Source organism: Ciconia boyciana, chromosome 11 (genome assembly GCF_034638445.1).
Source record: "Ciconia boyciana chromosome 11, ASM3463844v1, whole genome shotgun sequence".
Taxonomy (NCBI): Eukaryota; Metazoa; Chordata; class Aves; order Ciconiiformes; family Ciconiidae; genus Ciconia; species Ciconia boyciana.
In genome coordinates, this window is record NC_132944.1 from 20,277,711 (window position 1) to 20,296,665 (window position 18,955).

The 18,955-nt window shown below is 40.5% G+C and overlaps 1 protein-coding gene across 1 annotated transcript in view; it reads right to left on the bottom strand.

The window, feature by feature from the left end:
* Positions 1 to 10,058: 10,058 nt before the first annotated feature.
* The window catches only part of LOC140658187 (netrin-4-like), a 56,932-nt gene continuing 48,035 nt past the window's right edge, over positions 10,059 to 18,955 (bottom strand). Inside the window, exons 8-10 of the mRNA XM_072876270.1 lie at positions 18,519 to 18,587; positions 17,196 to 17,366; positions 10,059 to 14,192 (exon numbers count right to left, since the gene is read on the bottom strand). Of these exons, the coding sequence (XP_072732371.1) occupies positions 14,056 to 14,192; positions 17,196 to 17,366; positions 18,519 to 18,587 (377 nt within the window). The 3' untranslated portion in view covers positions 10,059 to 14,055. The remainder of the gene's footprint in view (positions 14,193 to 17,195; positions 17,367 to 18,518; positions 18,588 to 18,955) is intronic.

Here is an 18,955-nt window from a genome sequence, read left to right on the forward strand (position 1 = left end):
GATCATGAACCAGCACTCCAGAGGACCTGAACAGCTATTAAAATATTTGAAAATTACTTTAGAGGTGCAAATAATTTAATGGTAATTTAATACCTGTGGTTAAGGGAATGCTACATTGTTTTTCTTTCCTAACACAATGTAGGGTGTGATGAGAATTGTATTACAAAAATTGTACCTGTGGCTTCAGTAGCTGTTCATTGGAGGGTGGTTTGGTGTTTGTTTTTTTGTGTGTGTCTCTCTCCTTATGTGTTGGTTAACTTAACCAAAGCATAAAAAGTGGTAGTGGCAATAATGCAGCCCAGTAAGACTAGTAACATTTAAACACTTGCCTGTGTGGGCAGTAGTCTTGAGTGCTCAGCAACATTGCTTCCATATATAGTTTGGTATCTTGTTGTTTGCATAAGTTATTTCAGCGTTAGTGATGATGCTTCTGAATGTTTGAGGGGAATTTCTGTTAAATTTTACAGTGCGTTTGAGCTGTTTATATTTCAGCACAGCTGTTGGATCCTCAAAAAAAATTGTAGGCAATTAAGTGGCTGACAACTGCTCAGTTCTGAGGGCATGGGTAGCAGGTACTCTCAGGATCTTTTTGCGTTTAAAAGAAACAAAGTGTGACAGAGCTTCTCAGTGTGACTCTTTCAGGTGTAGGAAGACAAATGCCAAGTTAACCTGAGTAAATGGTCACAAAAGCAGCAGTGATAAACCTTGGCACTTAGGCAATTGGACCATGAAAATGAAATCTTAGGCAATCAGATAAACACTGGGCACCAAATTAAAAAAAAAAATCACATGCACCCAAGCTTTTGGTTGTTCAAATGGAAATCCAATGCGTTATTTGTAAAGAAGCAAGAGCTGTTTGTGAAGGGGTGCTCTGTTCTAAGAAGAGTTTGCCTCCTATTTTTTTTCTGCTGTGCTTTTCTTTCCCACATTGCCTCGATGCTCTACAGGTTTTGGATTTATCCTCTATAACAGTATTTATAACATCTGTGTACAAAACATAAAATGCAAGAATCCTGGTCCTACAGTAGCTAGGGACCTGGACCTAATATTGACAGAGGGAACTTGCAGCATATAATCTAACATATTTGAAGGTGTGTTTAGGATGGAGTTGCTTCTTTCTGACTGCTGTGGCTTGGTAAGCTGTTGTGCTGATCCAATGCAAATATGGAATATGTGTAAGGGCCTTACATCAGAAACTGTGAAAAACACTATGTAATGTGTTTGAGGTGTTTTGAAAAAGGAAGTCATAGCTCTAATCCTAAAGAGGTCTTTGTGGAAATTATCACTTTCTTTTCCTCCTATCCTTGTCAAATAAGAAAGTAGTGTAACTGTTATCACTTCACTGCATTTGTGTTCTGGGTAATCCCTTAAAAGTGGAAGTGATGTAACTTGGACTAAAAAAAAAGTCATCTCTCTCATTCTCCTCACCTACTTTTGTTTTTTCCCCTTCCTTGCTTCTCAGTGCCAGCCTGTTCTATTTTTGACTGATTTTTTTTTTCACCATTAAAAACTTAAAATATTAATAAAAATTTGCTTGACAAGGAATTGGGGCTATATGTTGAGACACAGAGTCCAGTCCCTCCTGTTTTCTGGTTTAGTTCTTAGAGTACATTTCCTGCCATGGAATTTGAATTTTGCTGTGTTAAGAGAAGTAAAATGCAGTCAGACTTCCTTCTGGATTTTAAGCTCATGACAACCATGTAGTATAGCTTGCACTTCAGTGAAAGATTAGGAATTAGAAGGTAGATCAACAGTAAATACATATTGCTGCTTCCTTGGACCCATGAAAGTAAAGAGAGAGAAGCTATTCAGTGTGGACTCTCCAGCTGACTTTGATGATGCAATGTTAGGGTCAAGTTGTCTTTCTTGACCATTATATATCCCTGGAAAGTATTACAGAATTTACATGGAGATTTATTTTCGTCTCTAGTAGTAGACTTGTTTTTAACTCTAGATGAATGGGGAAAAAATAAATTGTTTGGAAATTCTTTTTTTGCTATGCAAACTAATGGAGTTGTCCATGTATAGATAATGTAACTCCTTGTTTCTATTATGTTTCCCAGCATTGCTTTGTTTACATTATTTTCATCTTACAGTTGCATGCTCCCATTTTAAATCTAAAATCAATCAGTGGTTATTTTAGTATGTAATAAAGATGATGAATTGATGTTCGGCAATATGTGTCAAGCTTGTGAAATAAGCAGATAAGAAGTTGCATTTTTATTGTCTGGATACAAAACTTAGAGCTGCATCTTGCTGTCTTGTTCTAATGTGTTTCTTATTTTCTTCATAAATGATGTTTTGGTTCTCTATCTGCCATCAGTGGGCTACTGACTCTTGGGGGGTGAGTAGTAGATTCAAATGTTTTTGAGAAATTGCTTGCATGGAGTCATTTTGTAATGATTTTAGGCATGGTGTATCAGGTGCTTTTGTATGTCAAGTCAAAAGTAGTCATTCGTGGGGAGAAGGAAAGCTTTCATTATGAAATAATTGCTTTTTATTTAATTCTATGCCTTTTAGTTGATCTGTCCTATAAAAACTGACATGCTGAGTGTGATTAAATGTTTGTTTGAGTTTAGCTAAAAGGAACTGTTAACAAGGCATGAAGCACTTCTAGATGTAATAGAATGTTTTTAATACAAATTCCTTAGCCCAAACAGTTACGTGCAGATATAACCCCAGTTGGATTTTATACATTTAGTTTTTAGAATAAGAAGAAGTGGTTTTAATTGTATTTGTCCTACAGACTTTTATAATTGCTCTAAAATACTGCCTTCTACAATATTACTATGTAATACTTCAGTTTTCCAGTATTAATCATTCTTCTTCAGTTGCACACCCTTGTAATTCTGGAGTTAATGCAGTGGTGAAACAAGCCATAGTTTTGAAGGCTGGGTAGGACTGTTATCAACTGGCTGGAACCCCTGCATGATGCAGGCCACAAATTCATATATAACTTGTGATAACTTGCTTGTTAGGATGGGGTTGTTCCTGCAGTCAACATAAACTTGAATCAGTGGAGCATGGTCACATCTCCTGATGCAGATGAAGATTGCCTATAAAACTTGTCTCTTATGGGTGATTGTTTTAATATAGAATATATTCTAAAATATAGTTAACTATTGAGAAGTGGTTAAAATTAGATGAAATTGCATTTTCAGAATGTGTTTAAAAGTTACTCAGTTTTTTTCCTGCTTTTCTCTGCAGTACAGCCTACCTGCATTTCAAAGACCTAACTTTAACTTGTGTTTAGTAACTTTCCTAGAGATATGACCTTGCTTCAGGTATGAAAATGACCTTTTTTTTTTTCTTCCCTGCAACAGGAATGATGTACGCAACAGTGTCTAGAGGGAGATGTTTATCTTGCAGTTTATTCTAAGGATTGTTAGATATGGAGATCTGGCAGGGCTGTGTTGGAAACAAGATCTATATCCTATGGAGTTCTTATTGAGAATGTCCGTGTTAAACCTTACAGCAATGTCTCCTGTTCATTTAAGGCACTTATCTGATCACACGTCAATGAATCTCTTTGAGGAAGGTTGTTACCTAAATAGGTAGAACCTAGTTTCTTATTCCTAGGGAAGAAAAGAAGGACATTATATGCTTCTTAGACTCTTGTTTTACTTCTCATTAAAATTCTAGCAGTGTTAGTGTGGGACAGTGTAGAGAAGCTACCAGCAGTTTGTCGTTTATTCTTAATCAGCTCTATTCATTGGACATGACTTCATTTTGTTGAACAGCACCGGCCTGTCTGCAGTTGTCTTTCAACTGCTTTTAACCCCTCTGGATCTGATGTTTTGTTAGTGGTACTGAGAACTTAAGACCCGCCCAATAGAGGAAGAGTGGAGAAGGTGCAGCAACAGTTACATAATTGTTATAATTCTTTCCCACTAATGCAAGATAGTACCTAATATGGTTCATGGATCAGTGTGAAGTTATTTAAAATGTCAAACTAGGTAATTTGGTGGTGAATTCATAGCTAGAGCATGAGGTTGTCAAAGCCTGAAACAGTAAAATGTTAGGCTTTTTTTATTGTTCTTCACTGTAGGCTAGTTCTGACTGCATAGGGTAAGATGACTAGAATTCTAGTTCAAGACTTATGGATCTGTAGTTGAGCATGGAAGAAGCGGCAGCTTATCTTTCTCTCAAATATTGATGTATCTTGATACTATGAAGGCCAAGAAACAGGTCAAAGACTGCTGAAATACTGAAATATTAGTAAATGTAATACCTAACTCTTTCTACTAAAGACACCCTGAGCAGTTCAGACTGCTGCTAGTAACATATTCATAGCATTAGTAAAAGCTTGCAATGGGTTTGCACCCATCACTGCCAGAAGCACAAGGGTTTATGATTAGAGTATCCTGTGCATTCACCCAGTGGTTCAAGCTGGAACAGCCTTTTCATGCATTCAGAGCCACTGAAGTTAGCCCTGTACAACACACTGAAATGCTTGGAATATTGCTTAATTTTCTGCCATTTGCTAATTTAATTGAAATTATTAAATATTTTGCCCTGCTTGTGGAGAGTGCAGTGCTTACTGTTGGATATACAAAAAAAAAGCTTTTTGAAATTCAAGGAAAATAAACTTGAGGTGGCAAGTTTTGCCCCATGGTGTCTGGAGTGGAATGTATGGCCATGGCTGCCTAATATAAGGCTGTGATTATTCTCCTGTTACTGACTTTACTTTCCTCAAGAATCCTTGGACTTTTCCTTTATTTCTTTTTTGTGTGTGTGTCTTCTCCAGTGAATTCCATGTTCTTAGCATAAACTATAGTCAGCAGCCAGAGCCTGAATGGAGAGGCAATCTCTAAAACAAGAAGAAATGTTTTTTGTGGTGTTTTTTTTCTGTGGGGTTTTTTTGGTTTATTTTTACAAATAGCTTATTACAAATTGGTATTGATATATCTGTGAGCAGACAGCTCATGAAGGGCCTGTTATAGCCGAAACAAAGAGCACAGGAAGATTTGTAGTGATTGCACATTGCAGATTAACCCAGATGCCGCAACAATGATGTGAAGGGTAAGTGGACATAGGATTTGCTGTACCAGGTCTGATGATGGATCCAGTTATTTGTTTGTTTCTGAACATGACAAGTTCTTATGCCTCCCAAGAAGGTGAAAGCATCCCCTCATATGCACTTATTTCCTTCATAGGGTGCCATGCGTGGGAGAGAGGTGCTTGATTTCTACATCTGTGTTTTCTGACCTTTTTCTTAGTGTTACAAGAGGGTTGCTGCCTCCACCCTGTTCCTTTTGCTTTCTATTTTGTCCCCTTCTCATACGCCCCCAAAAACTAGTATTGCTTCCTTTTCCCCTACAGCCAGTCACATTTTTCCTTACAGGTATTGGTTCTGTTCCCTTACCTGACCCAAGGGGCCATCTCTCCTTTCTCCTTACAACATAAAGAACCTAAACTAATGAACTAGGTTGGATCCATCTGATTTTCTTCCAGTTTGGCCCTGCATGGAACAAGCAAAGGTTGGCAGAATTTAATAGTTCGGTGCCATGCTTGTAGTTAGCGTTTCCAATGCTGTGTGTGAAGCTGCTGATTTAGAATTAGTCCAGTCGATAACCATTATGTTGGGAGTGTGTAACATTTTATTAATGGGTGTTACCTGCACAATTGATGATCGAAATATCCTCAATGCCTGTGATTTTTCTCATAAAGGCCATGTTACAAATGAATTGGAGTTAATATTTTCGGAGCTAGGCTCACGACTTTTCAAATGCAGAAGAGTGGAGGGCCTGAGAATCTGGGCTAGCAGAACTTGTTCTGTACATTGTACCATGGTGGCCCATGTTACTTGTCATGAAAGCATTACACCTGGCATAAAGCTGCTATCTAGTACCAAGATACAGGGGCAGTCTCCTGGATCAAAACTCTTTTGAGACTCAGACCTGTGCATTTGCAAGTGGTAGATCATAATTTTTCTCATCACTAAGCCACAAGACAAAAGCATGATGGAGGAGCCAGCAGATCAATACCTGGCTCTGAGCCTGGTGTCACTGGCAGAATTTTGGGTTTTTTGGTCATGGATCGGTCTACACAACAGCAGGCCTGCTGGTGACAGACAGGGTACACCTGTCTCAAATGGGGAAAAGGATCTTTGCACAGGAATTAGCAGAGCTCATTGAAAGAGCTTTAAACTAGATTTGAGGGGAGAAAGGGATAAAACCAGGCTTGCTAGAGATAAGCCTGAGGGCAGCATGCCAGTGTTTGAGGGTCGGTGTGCTAGCGAGGTCCTTTGGTCTGCTGTCTCAGTGGAGGTAGGGGATGGAGATCCATGTGGCAGCAAAGACACAAGGGTTATGAATGTATTAGGAACCAAGGAAGTGCCTGAGAATGGCCACGTAGGAATTAGGGCTTCTTCCCCCGAAAAGGTGGCAGGATCAATAGCCCAGCTGAAGTGCACCACCAGTGCATGCAGCATGGGCAACAGGAGGAACTGGAAGCCATTGTGCAGCAGGAAAACTATGATATAGTTGCCATCACGGAAACATGGTGGGATGACTCACACAACTACCGTGCTGCAATGGATGGCTCTAAACTCTTCAGAAGGGATAGGCAAGGGAGGAGAGGTGGTGGGGTAGCCCTGTATGTTAGGGAGTGCTTTGATTGTCTAGAGCTTAATAGGGTTGAGTCTTGATGGGTAAGAATCAGGGGAAGGGCCAGCAAGGCAGATATCATGGTGGGAGTCTGTTATGGACCACCCAACCAGGATGAAGAGGCAGACAAAATATTCTATAAGCAGCTGGGAGAAGTCTCACAATCGCTATCCTTTGTTCTTGTGGGGGACTTCAACTTGCCAGACGTCTACTGGAAATACAATACAGCAGAGAGGAAACAGTCTAGGAGGTTCCTGGAGTGTGTGGAAGATAACTTCCTGACACAGCTGGTGACTGAGCCAAACTAGGGAAGGTGCCCTGCTGGACCTGTTGTTTGTGAACAGGGAAGGACTTGCAGGTGATGTGACATTTGGATGCTGTCTTGGGCATAGCGATCACGAAATGATAGTTTTTGATTCTTGGAGAAGTAAGGAGGGGAGTCAGCACAACTGCCACCTTGGACTTCTGGAGGGCGGACTTTGGCCTGTTTATGAGACTGGTTGACAGGGTCCCTTGGGAGACAGTCCTGAAGGGCAAAGGAGCCCAGGAAGGCTGGACATTCTTCAAGAAGGAAGTCTTAAAGGTGCAGGAGCAGGCCGTCCCCATGTGCTGAAAGACGAGCTGGCAGGGAAGACCAGCCTGACTGAACAGAGAGCTTTGGCTGGAACTCAGGGATAAAAGGAGAGTTTGACCTTTGGAAGAAGGGGAAGGCAACTCAGGAGGACTACAAAGATGTTGTGAGGTTATGCAGGGAGAAAATTAGAAGGGCCAAAGCCCAACTAGAACTTAATGTGACTACAGCTGTAAAAGACAATAAAAAATGTTTCTGTAAATACATTAGCAACAAAAAGAGAGCTAAGGAGAATCTCCATCCTTTATTGGATGCAGGGGGAAACATAGTGACAAAGGATGAGGAAAAGGCTGAGGTACTTAATGCCTCCTTTGCCTCAGTCTTTAATAGTAAGACCAGTTGTTCTTGGGGTACCCAGCCCCCTGTGCTGGAAGACAGGGATGGGGAGCACAATGAAGCCCCCATAATCCAAGGGGAAATGGTTAGTGACCTGCTACACCAGACACACACAAGTCTATGGGGCTGGATGCAATCCAGCCAAGGGTACTGAGGGAGCTGGTAGAACTGCTCACCAAGCTGCTTTCAATCCTTTATCAGCAGTCCTGGCTTACCAGGGAGGTCCCAGGTGACTGGAGGTTAGCAAATGTGACACCCATCTACAAGAAGGGCTGGAAGGAGGATCCAGGGAACTACAGGCCTGTCAGTCTGACCTCAGTACCGGGGAAGGTGATGGAGCAGATAATCCTGAGCGCTGTCACATGGCATGTACAGGACAACCAGGTGATCAGGCCCAGTCAGCATGGGTTTATGAAAGGCAGGTCCTGTTTGACTAACCTGATCTCCTTCTATGACAAGGTGACCTGCTTAGTGGATGAGGGAAAGGCTGTGTATGTTATCTACCTGGACTTTAGTAAAGCCTTTGACACTGTTTTCCACAGCATTCTCCTGGAGAAACTGTCTGCTCATGGCTTGGACGGGCATACGCTTCTCTGGGTAAAAAACTGGCTGGATGGCCAGGGCCGAAGAGTGGTGGTGAATGGAGTTAAATCCAGTTGGCGGCTGGTCACAAGTGGTGTTCCCCAGGGCTCTGTGTTGGGGCCAGTTCTGTTTAATATCTTTATCAATGATCTGGACGAGGGGATTGAGTGCACCCTCACTAAGTTTGCAGACACCACCAAGTTGTGCGGGAGTGTTGATCTGCTTGAGGGCAGGAAGGCTCTGCAGAGGGATCTGGACAGGCTGGATCGATGGGCCGAGGCCAAGTGTATGAGGTTCAACAAGGCTCAGTGCCGGGTCCTGCACTTGGGTCACAACCACCCCATGCAACGCTACAGGCTTGGGGCAGAGTGGCTGGAAAGCTGCCAGGCAGAAAAGGACCTGGGAGTGTTGGTCAACAGCCGGCTGAATATGAGCCAGCAGTGTGCCCAGGTGGCCGAGGAGGCCAATGGCATCCTGGCTTGTATCAGAAACAGTGTGGCCAGCAAGACTAGGGAAGTGATCGTGCCCCTGGACTCAGCACTGGTGAGGCCGCACCTCGAATGCTGTGTTCAGGTTTGGGCCCCTCACTACAAGAAAGACATTGAGGGGCTGGAGCGTGTCCAGAGAAGGGCAACGAAGCTGGGGAAGGGTCTGGAGCACAAGGCTGATGGGGAGCGGCTGAGGGACCTGGGGTTGTTGAGCCTGGAGAAAAGGAGGCTGAGGGGAGACCTTATCACTCTCTACAACTACCTGAAAGGAGGGTGTAGCGAGGTAGGTGTTGGTCTCCTCTCCCAGATAACAAGCCATAGGACAAGAGGAAATGGCCTCAAGTTGTGCCAGGGGAGGTTTAGACTGGATATTAAGAAAAATGTCTTCACTGAAAGGGTTCTCAAGCACTGGAACAGGCTGCCCAGGGAAGGGGCTGAGTCCCCATCCCTGGAGGTATTTAAAAGACGTTTGGATGAGGTGCTTAGGGACATGGTGTAGTGGTGGTCTTGGTAGCGTTAGGTTAATGGTTGGACTCGATGATCTTAAAGGTCTTTGCCATCATAGAATCGTTTAGGTTGGAAATATTTATCGTGTCATTAATGTGTGAAGAATGAAGACTGGGTCTTAGAGGTACAGTTTTCTCAATAGAAGTATACAGGTGAGGTAAGAACTTGTACAGTACCCTGAAGAGAAAGCACAGCTATAATGTAGAGTTGCAAGGGTAAGTCTCTGTAATACACTGGCTTGATATTAAGTATGGAGACTGACATGAGTAGACTTCTATCTACCTAAGTGCTGAGTATTTATAGGTAAGGCATCTTCCACCTACCGGTCACGCAGTTCTATTTTCATGCCTTGCATCCCACGAATCAACTCTGTGTAAAGGAGCAGTTTTAGGACCTGTTAAGTATTTTTCAGACCTCATTAAGACCTCAAACCAGTAAAACTTCATGTATGTATTTCTTCTGGGAATTAAGCACCTGCAAGTACCTACATGAAAGATTTTGAAGGATTGGGTTTTGATGGAATTAACATGCCATTTACATAAATTAACTGTACCCGGTTTGTGTTTCTAATCTGTACATGTTCCTATTCTAAATGTACATTTTCTTTCATAAGTTGCTCAGTAGAAAAATAACATGTTATCATGGTTGCCTTTTAAATAAATGCTTTTCTCCATTTGCCTGACTATGCCAACACTATCGAAGCAAGAGCCTGATGTTTGGAATGTTTGTGGTTTATTAACTTAAAAAGAATTAATGTGCATGTGGTTTGAGGATTGCATGGTTTAAAATTTTAAAAATAGATCCCAAACCTCACATCAATATAAATTTCTGAGTATTTTTAATTGAAGTTTTAAGTACAAAAAAAAAGTGCTAAAACACGTAACAAATAACACATTAATTTTTGCAGATCTGGGGGACTTGAGGGAGCACATCCTGTGAATTATATCAATTCAAAGAAAGCTTACATCGAGCAGCGTGGAAAAATTATGAGACATGGTAAATGCTACAGAGAAAACTTACTCTTTTTAGCAGTGAGCCACTCTCAAAGAGCAGTGCACAAAGGTTGTGCATAGGTACATTTTCCTTCTTAGCTGCTTGCCAAGAGCAGAAGCTGGAGAAGCATTAGTAGCAATATGTTGGTACATTGGAGTTAGGGCTCAGCACTCACAATGGCCATTTAATGAACTACTTTGATGCTTTAATGGGCCATGTTGCCGGAATGATCATGTATTCATGGATACACATGCTGCACAGCTGTTAGAGAGCTGCTTTGACCTCCAGCATCCTGAGTTTGCTGCTCTCTGTGGAAAGTTACATGTGCTTCTGCTTCAAGCTATCACCTGCCCTATTATAAACTTTCCACAGCTTTCCAGACTTCTTGTGAGTAAAGGCTTTTATTTAATCCGTATGCAGGATTTCCAAGTGATACATCAGTGCTACTGTTTGGTATGTGGTTGCTACTGCCTGTGAGACACCTTGTCTATTTGGGTGCTGTAGGGTTGTTCATGTGGCCATTTTAAAGACAGGTCCTATTTTACATGTACTAAAAGAAGCTGTCCAGCCACTTCGGTATTGGGCAAGTGCATCCTTTTTTCTGTGTTAAGTATTCTTTGTATTACTGTGCCACCTAAGACACACAGTCACAGAGACTATCACAAGGTATGTGATACTGTACACAGGCCTACCAAACAATTCTCTTTTGGTACAGGAATACCATACCTTCTGTGGTAGTTCTTTTAATTTACTATGTGTGACCTTGTTTGCTTGTTCTGAGGAATATGTAACAGCTTCTACTAGGAAGACAGTTGTCATCTTGCACTGTCTTATGCTTATCTTCATTTTGGGTACCAGTACACAAGAAAATAACTTTTTTCCTTTCCAAAATTTCATGGTGATCAGTCTAAACTTTCTCATCTCTTCTCTAATCAATAGCTGTTCTAACTTGATCTATGCAGTTCATTTCTATTTAGATACTTATTTTCAGACAGGCTACCTGGACTGTAGCACTGCAGAACAAAGAGATTGCCCATGGTAGCTCTGTGTGAGTTAGAACTTTATTCTTCTATTTTTCTTCTCTGTGAACTCGGAGATACCTGATCAGCAGAAGTGGTGATACCAATAAAAAGCCAACTTGCAGTGTTGTCTCACCCTAATGTGCTTTCATTTTTTGCTTTCAAATTAAATTCCATGCTTATGGACTACCTGCTACTCTCTAGAGCAAATCCATTAAATAGGAGTTAGTAGTTGGAACAAAATGTGCAATGTTTGTAACTAACAGAGGGAATGAAGTAGACTTAGCTATACAGGTACCTGCAAGTACATTAGAGATACAAAAGAATGGGAAATTAGAAGGAAGAGAAGAAATTAGCTGAATATCTTTGGGTTCCCCCCCTCGCTTTACACTTTAAAGTGTGTGTATGTATCAGCTACTTTTGAGATATCTGAAATGTGTGATATATTGATGTCTATCTTGTTTGCATACAACGGTGTCTGCAGTTGGTAGTCGTTAGTAGGCTCCAAGAGAACACACCAGGGTATTGATATCCTTGTTCCAAATAGTATTTCTACTAGCAGTAGCCACAAATGCTTGTAAATGACCATGTTAAAAAATAACTTTTCATCCACAGAAGGGAACTACGCAGATGTTTACCCTCCCCACAAAATCACCAGTCTGGCACAAAAAGTGGAATATGGGAGTTTGCTTTAATATGGTACTGACTATAAACCAAAATGGAATATGATCATCATTAAATAAGATCCCCTGCAGGTAAAATGGCCTGTGTTGAAAAGCATGTTCCTCAGCTTAGTTCTAAACCTACACTTGATTTTCATTTATTCTGAGAGGCCTTTTGAGAACAGACTGTAAATTCATGTACACATCTTTATTTATATTGATATCTGAAAGCAAACTAGTCAATCTTTTTGTTGTCAGACAATTTCTGGAGACAGTAAAGAAAGCAGTTGCTATGCTCTTAATTTCTGTAAGCTGATGTTTCAAATTAAGCCAAATTCCTTGGTTAAGAAGTGTTTTATTGCATTAATTAAATGGCTTGTTGGAGATGCCACGTTGTTGGATACCACTTTAGGTAACAACAAATAAATAATGAAGTGAAAGAGGGAAAGCAATGGCAATGGGGGAGGGGAGACTTTCTGAAAAGGGGGGAGGAAGAAACACTCTTTATGCACTGTTGGGAGAAAAGTGGGGCTTTTATTTTGTAAATATCTGCCTGTCATCCATTTCCAAATGACCTAAGGATTTTTCTGCTGTTCAGCCAATATGAAGTTAGAAGGAAAACAGCAACAAATGGAAGGAAAGAAGCTGGTTTTTCAGGTTCCCAGTGATAAAGAGAACAAACTGCTGGCCTAAGTTGTAGACTGGGACTTCCATACTTCTGCATTAGTATTGGGCTTTTCTAGATACTCCATGTGCCAGTCAGACAGTGCTAAATGAAGATATCTCACCTTTCCTGAGAGCATTAAAAAATTGTAGACATGGAATAGAAATAATACACAAAAGTAGCACGTGTGCATGCTTTTTATCTGTAACCCCCTGAAAGAATAGACTGACTCATTATAGCTTCTGCTTTACTTCATGAGGGAATGTGTTCCAATCAGCTTCATTTGATTGTGAGTCCTTAAACAGGGGGGACAGGTCTTAAACTACACTTTCCTCAAAATATTGTGTTAGGGAATGATTTAAGTAGCCACCTCTTAATTACTATAGGGTAGGGTAAAATTGATTTAGAAAGAATGCTTTTGTAGAACAGAACTATTTTTACCTAGAGTGCAGATATTACCACTCCTATACTTCTGTGGAGGGAAAATTAATCCTCAGGCACAATGGGAAGGAAGCCTAGCTTCAGTATCCTAACCTGAAGTGTGACCAAGAGAAATAAAGCAGAATGAAAGCACTAAGTGCAATCAAATGCCAGTGATCTTGAGCACAGTTTGAAGAGCCAGGTTGCTCTCACAGTAATTATAGCTACCTCATTTAATACACAGTCCAGCCAATCCATTTACCTCCTCCTGCTTCTGCCTTGTAGCTTTTGTAGTGTTACAATCTCAACATTAGAGCAGCTACTAGTTCCTCACACGTTTTGGCTCTTTCCTAGCATAAGGCTTTTTAGTGGTAATCGCTGTGAAACCTTTGTGGTGTTACAGACTAAAGTACTACAGCAAAGAGCAAAATGACCTTAGAGGGCAAAGGCTGGATTTAAAATCAGGTTTCAGCCAAGGTGCCTTCTGCAGCAGACCTCAGCACTAAGCATTGATGAGAGCAATGTACATCTATAAAGTACCTTGTCCCAAGACAAGTCACATGTTAGTTTGTTCTGTTCAGCAATGGGATAATACTGCCTTCTAGAAAGCAACCCGTTATATTGGCATAATTGCAGCCTGATGTTAAATCAATCTGAGCTCTTTTAAATAAGTATTATTTGACATGCTTGTTTAGTATTATGCCATTTGTAAAGCTGAAAGAAATTGCTGCTGGTTAGTGGTCACTTATAAAGAAAACTACACCCAAGTAATGAAGGCATTATGTAAGCAGCTTGTACATGTTAATACCAGGCTCTGACCTGAAGTATGGAAACACTAATCCATATCTTTAGTTTTGCCTTGTAAAATGATTCTCTGGCTGCATGGAATCCAGCTCAAATTAAGAACTGACTTGTAACCTATGATGCACTACTTAATTTTGTATGATAAGGCTGTGCATTTTTTTTAAAAAAAGTAGTCATGTCCCAAGTTTCCTCTCTAAGCATGTGAAAGGAGAAAGGATGGTAAGTCTGCTTTCATCACTTCAGCTAGGAGCATGTTGAATGGGAATGCATGAACTAACTACACCTTTCACTGCAGTGTTACTAGAAGGCAAAGTTCAGCACTGTAACTTCTGAAGCAGAAATTATTTGCACCCAGTTCGAAGAATATCTGATACTTGTTTTCCCAAATGTGCTTTCCAGGGTTTCACCAGGCTGTTCATGTTCACAAGGAGTTTGCTGGTCCTAGAGTCTTCCTGGCCTGCTATAAGATAGTCAGTACCTAGTTTTTAAAAGAAAAAAGGAAAAACTTCAGTCAATAAATAGAAGAAAACAGAACTATGTTCTACTAATGCAGAATTTCTCTATTTCATAAGCATCTGTCATGTAGCATCTTAGCCAGCTTCATCCAGTTTATGCATGTGCCATCATCTTACATGTAAACATACTTTCACATGCATATTGTCACTGCTGACTCCTGGGCACACAGGTTCAATGTTGTCATATGATTATGCTCAGGTATTACAAGTACAAATTGATTTAGTTCCAGTGGCCTTACCGCTTACAAGTTCAACACCTCCATGTGCAGATGACCAGGTTTGAGTCTGATCTGTCTGACCTTTGTTTTAAGCCGTTGTAACTTCATGTGCTTCAGTAGCATTACTCCTGGCTTGTATAGGTATGATGAGTAGCAGAATTTGATCTGAACAGGTGTGGAAGCTGGTATTATATATGAAAATAGTAAGCCAGACTTCCTAGATTATAACCTTAAGATACAAGTAGCGGAGCCTCAAAAAAGAGGTCTGTGAACAAAAAAGTTGATAACTACACACGGAGACAAGAAGCAAGTACTACTACTAATCATGTCACTGCCTTAGTAGATGTATAAGCACTCTTTTGTTGTATTAACTGTAGTAAGTAAAATTCCCTCATTGATCAGGATTTAGAGAAACAGGTGCACCCAGGGCAAGTTATATGTGAGGTTCTGCACACCGATCTGCAGGGATCTGGTGGCTGCTACTTATGCCTTTGTCCCCTGCTGCTGCTACTGCCCTCCTTCTCGAAAGTTGTGTGCTGGGAAGCAACTCCTGATGCTTGTAGAGAAAGGAGGGTGTAAAAGCCCCGAGAAGAGAGAAAAAGTAAGGTTTCTACCATGAGTCAGGGCATACTGGGATCTTGGGGCAGGGGTTCAGTCAAACAATATGTTGAAATCTGGAGAACTGCAGTGATGGAGACCTGTCCGTAGCTTTAATTTATATCAAGAGGCAATGGCATAACACCTGTATCTCTAGCATCTAAATTTCTGAGCTGTATGTCTTCAGCCCTATGTTTCCAAAGACATGCAAAGTAAAGCTAGAGAGGTACAAAGGAGAAAAATGTCCTGTGATATTTTCCCTCTTCAAACATCTGTGTGGGATCAGATGTACTCTCATCATATTTAAGCAATTTGTTTCATTCATGTCTGATTCGGGGGTCCCACAGTTTCATAGGGAACACTGGTAAATACTTAATTATGCACAACTGTGCCACTGGAGTTTAAGTAGAGGAAAACACCTTACTCATTTGGACTACATTAAGCCAAAAATTTTATGTGCAAATTCAAGAACTACCCCCAAAAAGAGAGCTCAGGGCCCATATTACACTTCAATGCAAATTCAGATGCAATCTTTCACTTGATAAGATAATGGATGACAAAATTTGTTTCTGAGACAGTACAGTTCATTTTGCCATAACAGGAAAAATTCATACAGAGTTTGATTTGACACAGCCTTTCCTAAAACAGCTGTCTCTTGTATGTGGCTGATTTCAGCTGAGAACTTGTCTTAAAGGTTAGATTAAATCTTACATTTTAAGTGAAGCACAAGGAATTCCTTTCACTCAGTGGATATGTTTTTAATCTATTCAGAGGAAAAAACACAGGGTAATTTTTCTATCAGGTGCTGCTTTTAGAACAATGGCAAGTCACCATTTTCTGTGGTATAAGGTTGAGTAATGAAACATGATCCCCAGCATACACTACTGGTCACCCTAATGACACCCAAAGTCTTTGTCTTATTGGGATTTGATCCCAGGATGTGGTCCCAAAGACTTGGAACTTCCAGTGATATGAAGGAAAGGTGCGAGTAATCAAAAATCTGTCAGAATTAGACACCTAGCATCTACTTAAGCACCTGGGGACATGGTTTTAGGGGTGGACTTGGCAGTGTTAGGTTTACGGTTGGACGCGATGATCTTAAAGGTCTTTTCCAACCTAAATGATTGTGTGATTCTACTTGAAAAAAATAGAGTCCAGGCTCAAATTTGTAGGATTCCAAGATTTATCCAGAGATTTCAGCTGTTGTTCAAGTAAATATATTTCTCTCTGTCGTCCACTAAGTTGTATCGCAGGAAAGGCAGCAATAGGGAAGGTTGAATGAGGAATGTATCTGCTTAGCCACTGATATCTAGTATGGAGCCATCAGTACTAGTATGGAGCTTTGCGGTCTATAGTGTGATGTTTCTGCCTTCAGCAGAGCTGGGGAGAAGGTTGCTGCCTTCCACTCCCCTACTTCTCCACTCCACTGCTGCAGGGAGATTCCCATAATTAAAAGTGAACAAACATGGATCATTCTGATAGAATGTGGTTAGCTAGCAAACCTAGAGACCTATCCTAAACTGGTTATAAAAAAGGGCTTTATTTACTTAACAGATGATTTTTCTAATCATTAAAGATTTTCTTGTCTTTCTTGGTTTGAAATTAAATTCATTTGGTTTTATGTTCTCCACCCATGATTGGTTTCTAATATGCTGCAGGTTGTCAACCTTAGGCTTTGATGGAACAAACCATTGAATTCACTAGAATTTACAGTAGAAGGAGGAAGGAAGACTTACTTTTTGTTATTTGAAACCATTACAAAGGCATAGAAGAAGTTAGATTCCCCCCACTTTCAAAAATTTTCATAATAATTTCTAGTTTTTCCAAAAAGAAGTAAAGCATGATGTGAGAATACAGAGTGAGGAAGAAAACTCTTTGGACATAGAAATACAGGGATTTTTTTTTTTTCTCACAAACATTATTCTAGTCACAAATATTCTGGAAGACCAAATAAAGTCACTTAAAGTAAAATATTTGCAGGGAGGTTTGAGCTTTTCGGTAAAACTTTGTTCTCTGATACCAGAATGCTTTTTACTGCAGCTGTCTGTTGACTCCCTCTTTGGTGTGGATGAATCAAAAGACTCTGCCCCAGAAAGACTGATGGCAAGTGTTGGGTAGCCATAGCTAATGTTCATAATGAATTGTCCTTACCAGGATTGAGAATGGGACATGTACATCCCCTGTTGGTCCAGGATTCTGGGTAAATGCTTCTGTTGCTCCGAGAAATTTTCACTTTGCCTGATTTCAGGACCTTCTTCACTTTCACAACAACTTCTGCATGGGTCCCTTTGTCATGAGCTGATAGGATTCTTGCTTTTATCACTGCCAGAAAACATATCAAGAGAGAGACCAACAATTAATTTCTAAATGAATTTTTTTAATGCTGCTAAAAGGTAGAATTTTAACACCTTGAAAGAAGACATGAAAAAACACTGCAGTTGTACAGAAAGTGTATTCTAATGCTCGTCCACGTCAGTCATGGTTCTTCTAAATAAATTTGGAGAAGAAAAACTAGATTCTTCTATTGAAGTAGTTAACTGATCCGTTCACCATGTTATTTAGCAACTACTTTTTAATGGGCTGATGTCAAGTGCTTGGAAATCATAGGAAAGCACTCGTATGTATACATAGGAAAGGTGGAAAAAACAGGTCAGCAGCTAACAGTCTGATTTTAAGTGCACTGATTCTAGGCTTTATATTTTGCAGTTTGAAAACTTGTGTTGAGCTTTAACAGTGGCCTCTCAAAAATTTTGTCTTATGGGAAGGGACTGTCTGCTCTACAGGGAGGAAGTCAGGAAGTTTCCCATCAGACTGCAGGCATGTCACATGGCTAAAATTCCATGATTGCACAACAAACTAGAAGAAGCATTTTTGTTTTGTGGCCTAACATCTGGTTGCCGTGATAAACTTCTGTTCCTTTAATTTAGTAGGATCCCATAACTTTTTGGCAGGGTAATCTCATCTAGACCAGCCCCACAAGCAGGCTTTGTTGTGTCATGACACAAGCACATCAAACCTTTGGATGGCAGAGCTTTCCTTTCTTGCTTCATGTGATGGCATGAACCAGGTATTCATAAACCACAGTATTAAATACATTCTTGGTAAACAAGCATGGCCATTTGAACCTGCATAATGAGTGCAAAAACAATGGCAGTTTAGATGCAAGGCTTTTATCATTTATTCTTGATGTAGAGGACCACCATTCCACTGAGTTACAATTCTAGCATTCCTTCTGCTGGAAAGAGGGAAGCTAACTGGGTAGAAAGGAGACACCACAGAGCCTTGCATGAAAAACGCTATTCAGTTCTGATCAGAAGTTGGACATGTCACTAGACAAAAAAGGCAGAAGAAATCCTACCTCTTATTTCATGACTTAGCCAGTCCTGTCATTTTTCATAGCTATCAGCTAATAACATGCATAGAGAGAACATCATTGTGAAATTATCATACCTTGGGGGCACATCACCCACTTACCATAAGCATATTTCATTTGGCAGAAGTCAGTGACGCTTCCAAGCACCTTTTCTTTGCACACACACTTTTCTAGCAGGGGAACCGCAGAACACAAGGGGTTGGAGAAGAGCCAGGACATGAGAGAGAAAAGAAAAGTGAATGATACTCAGTTACAAAGTTGTATGTATATCTCCCATAATCCGGATGGGCCTTAGGAGTAAATTTGAGAGTGAGCTCAGTTATTTGCAAATCTGTTTCTTGTTAGATGATACAATAATTGTTCTGAAATCTGATCAGTACTGTCAAGTAAAACGCAGCCCTCATGGGGTCTATTGTACAGTTAAAAAACTGATACTAATAAAGAGATTTGCAAGAATCAGATCCAGGTGTAAGTCATGTAAATAATAATACCCTTGTTTGATCCCATAAGCTAAGAAATGCTGATCCTTGCTGGTATT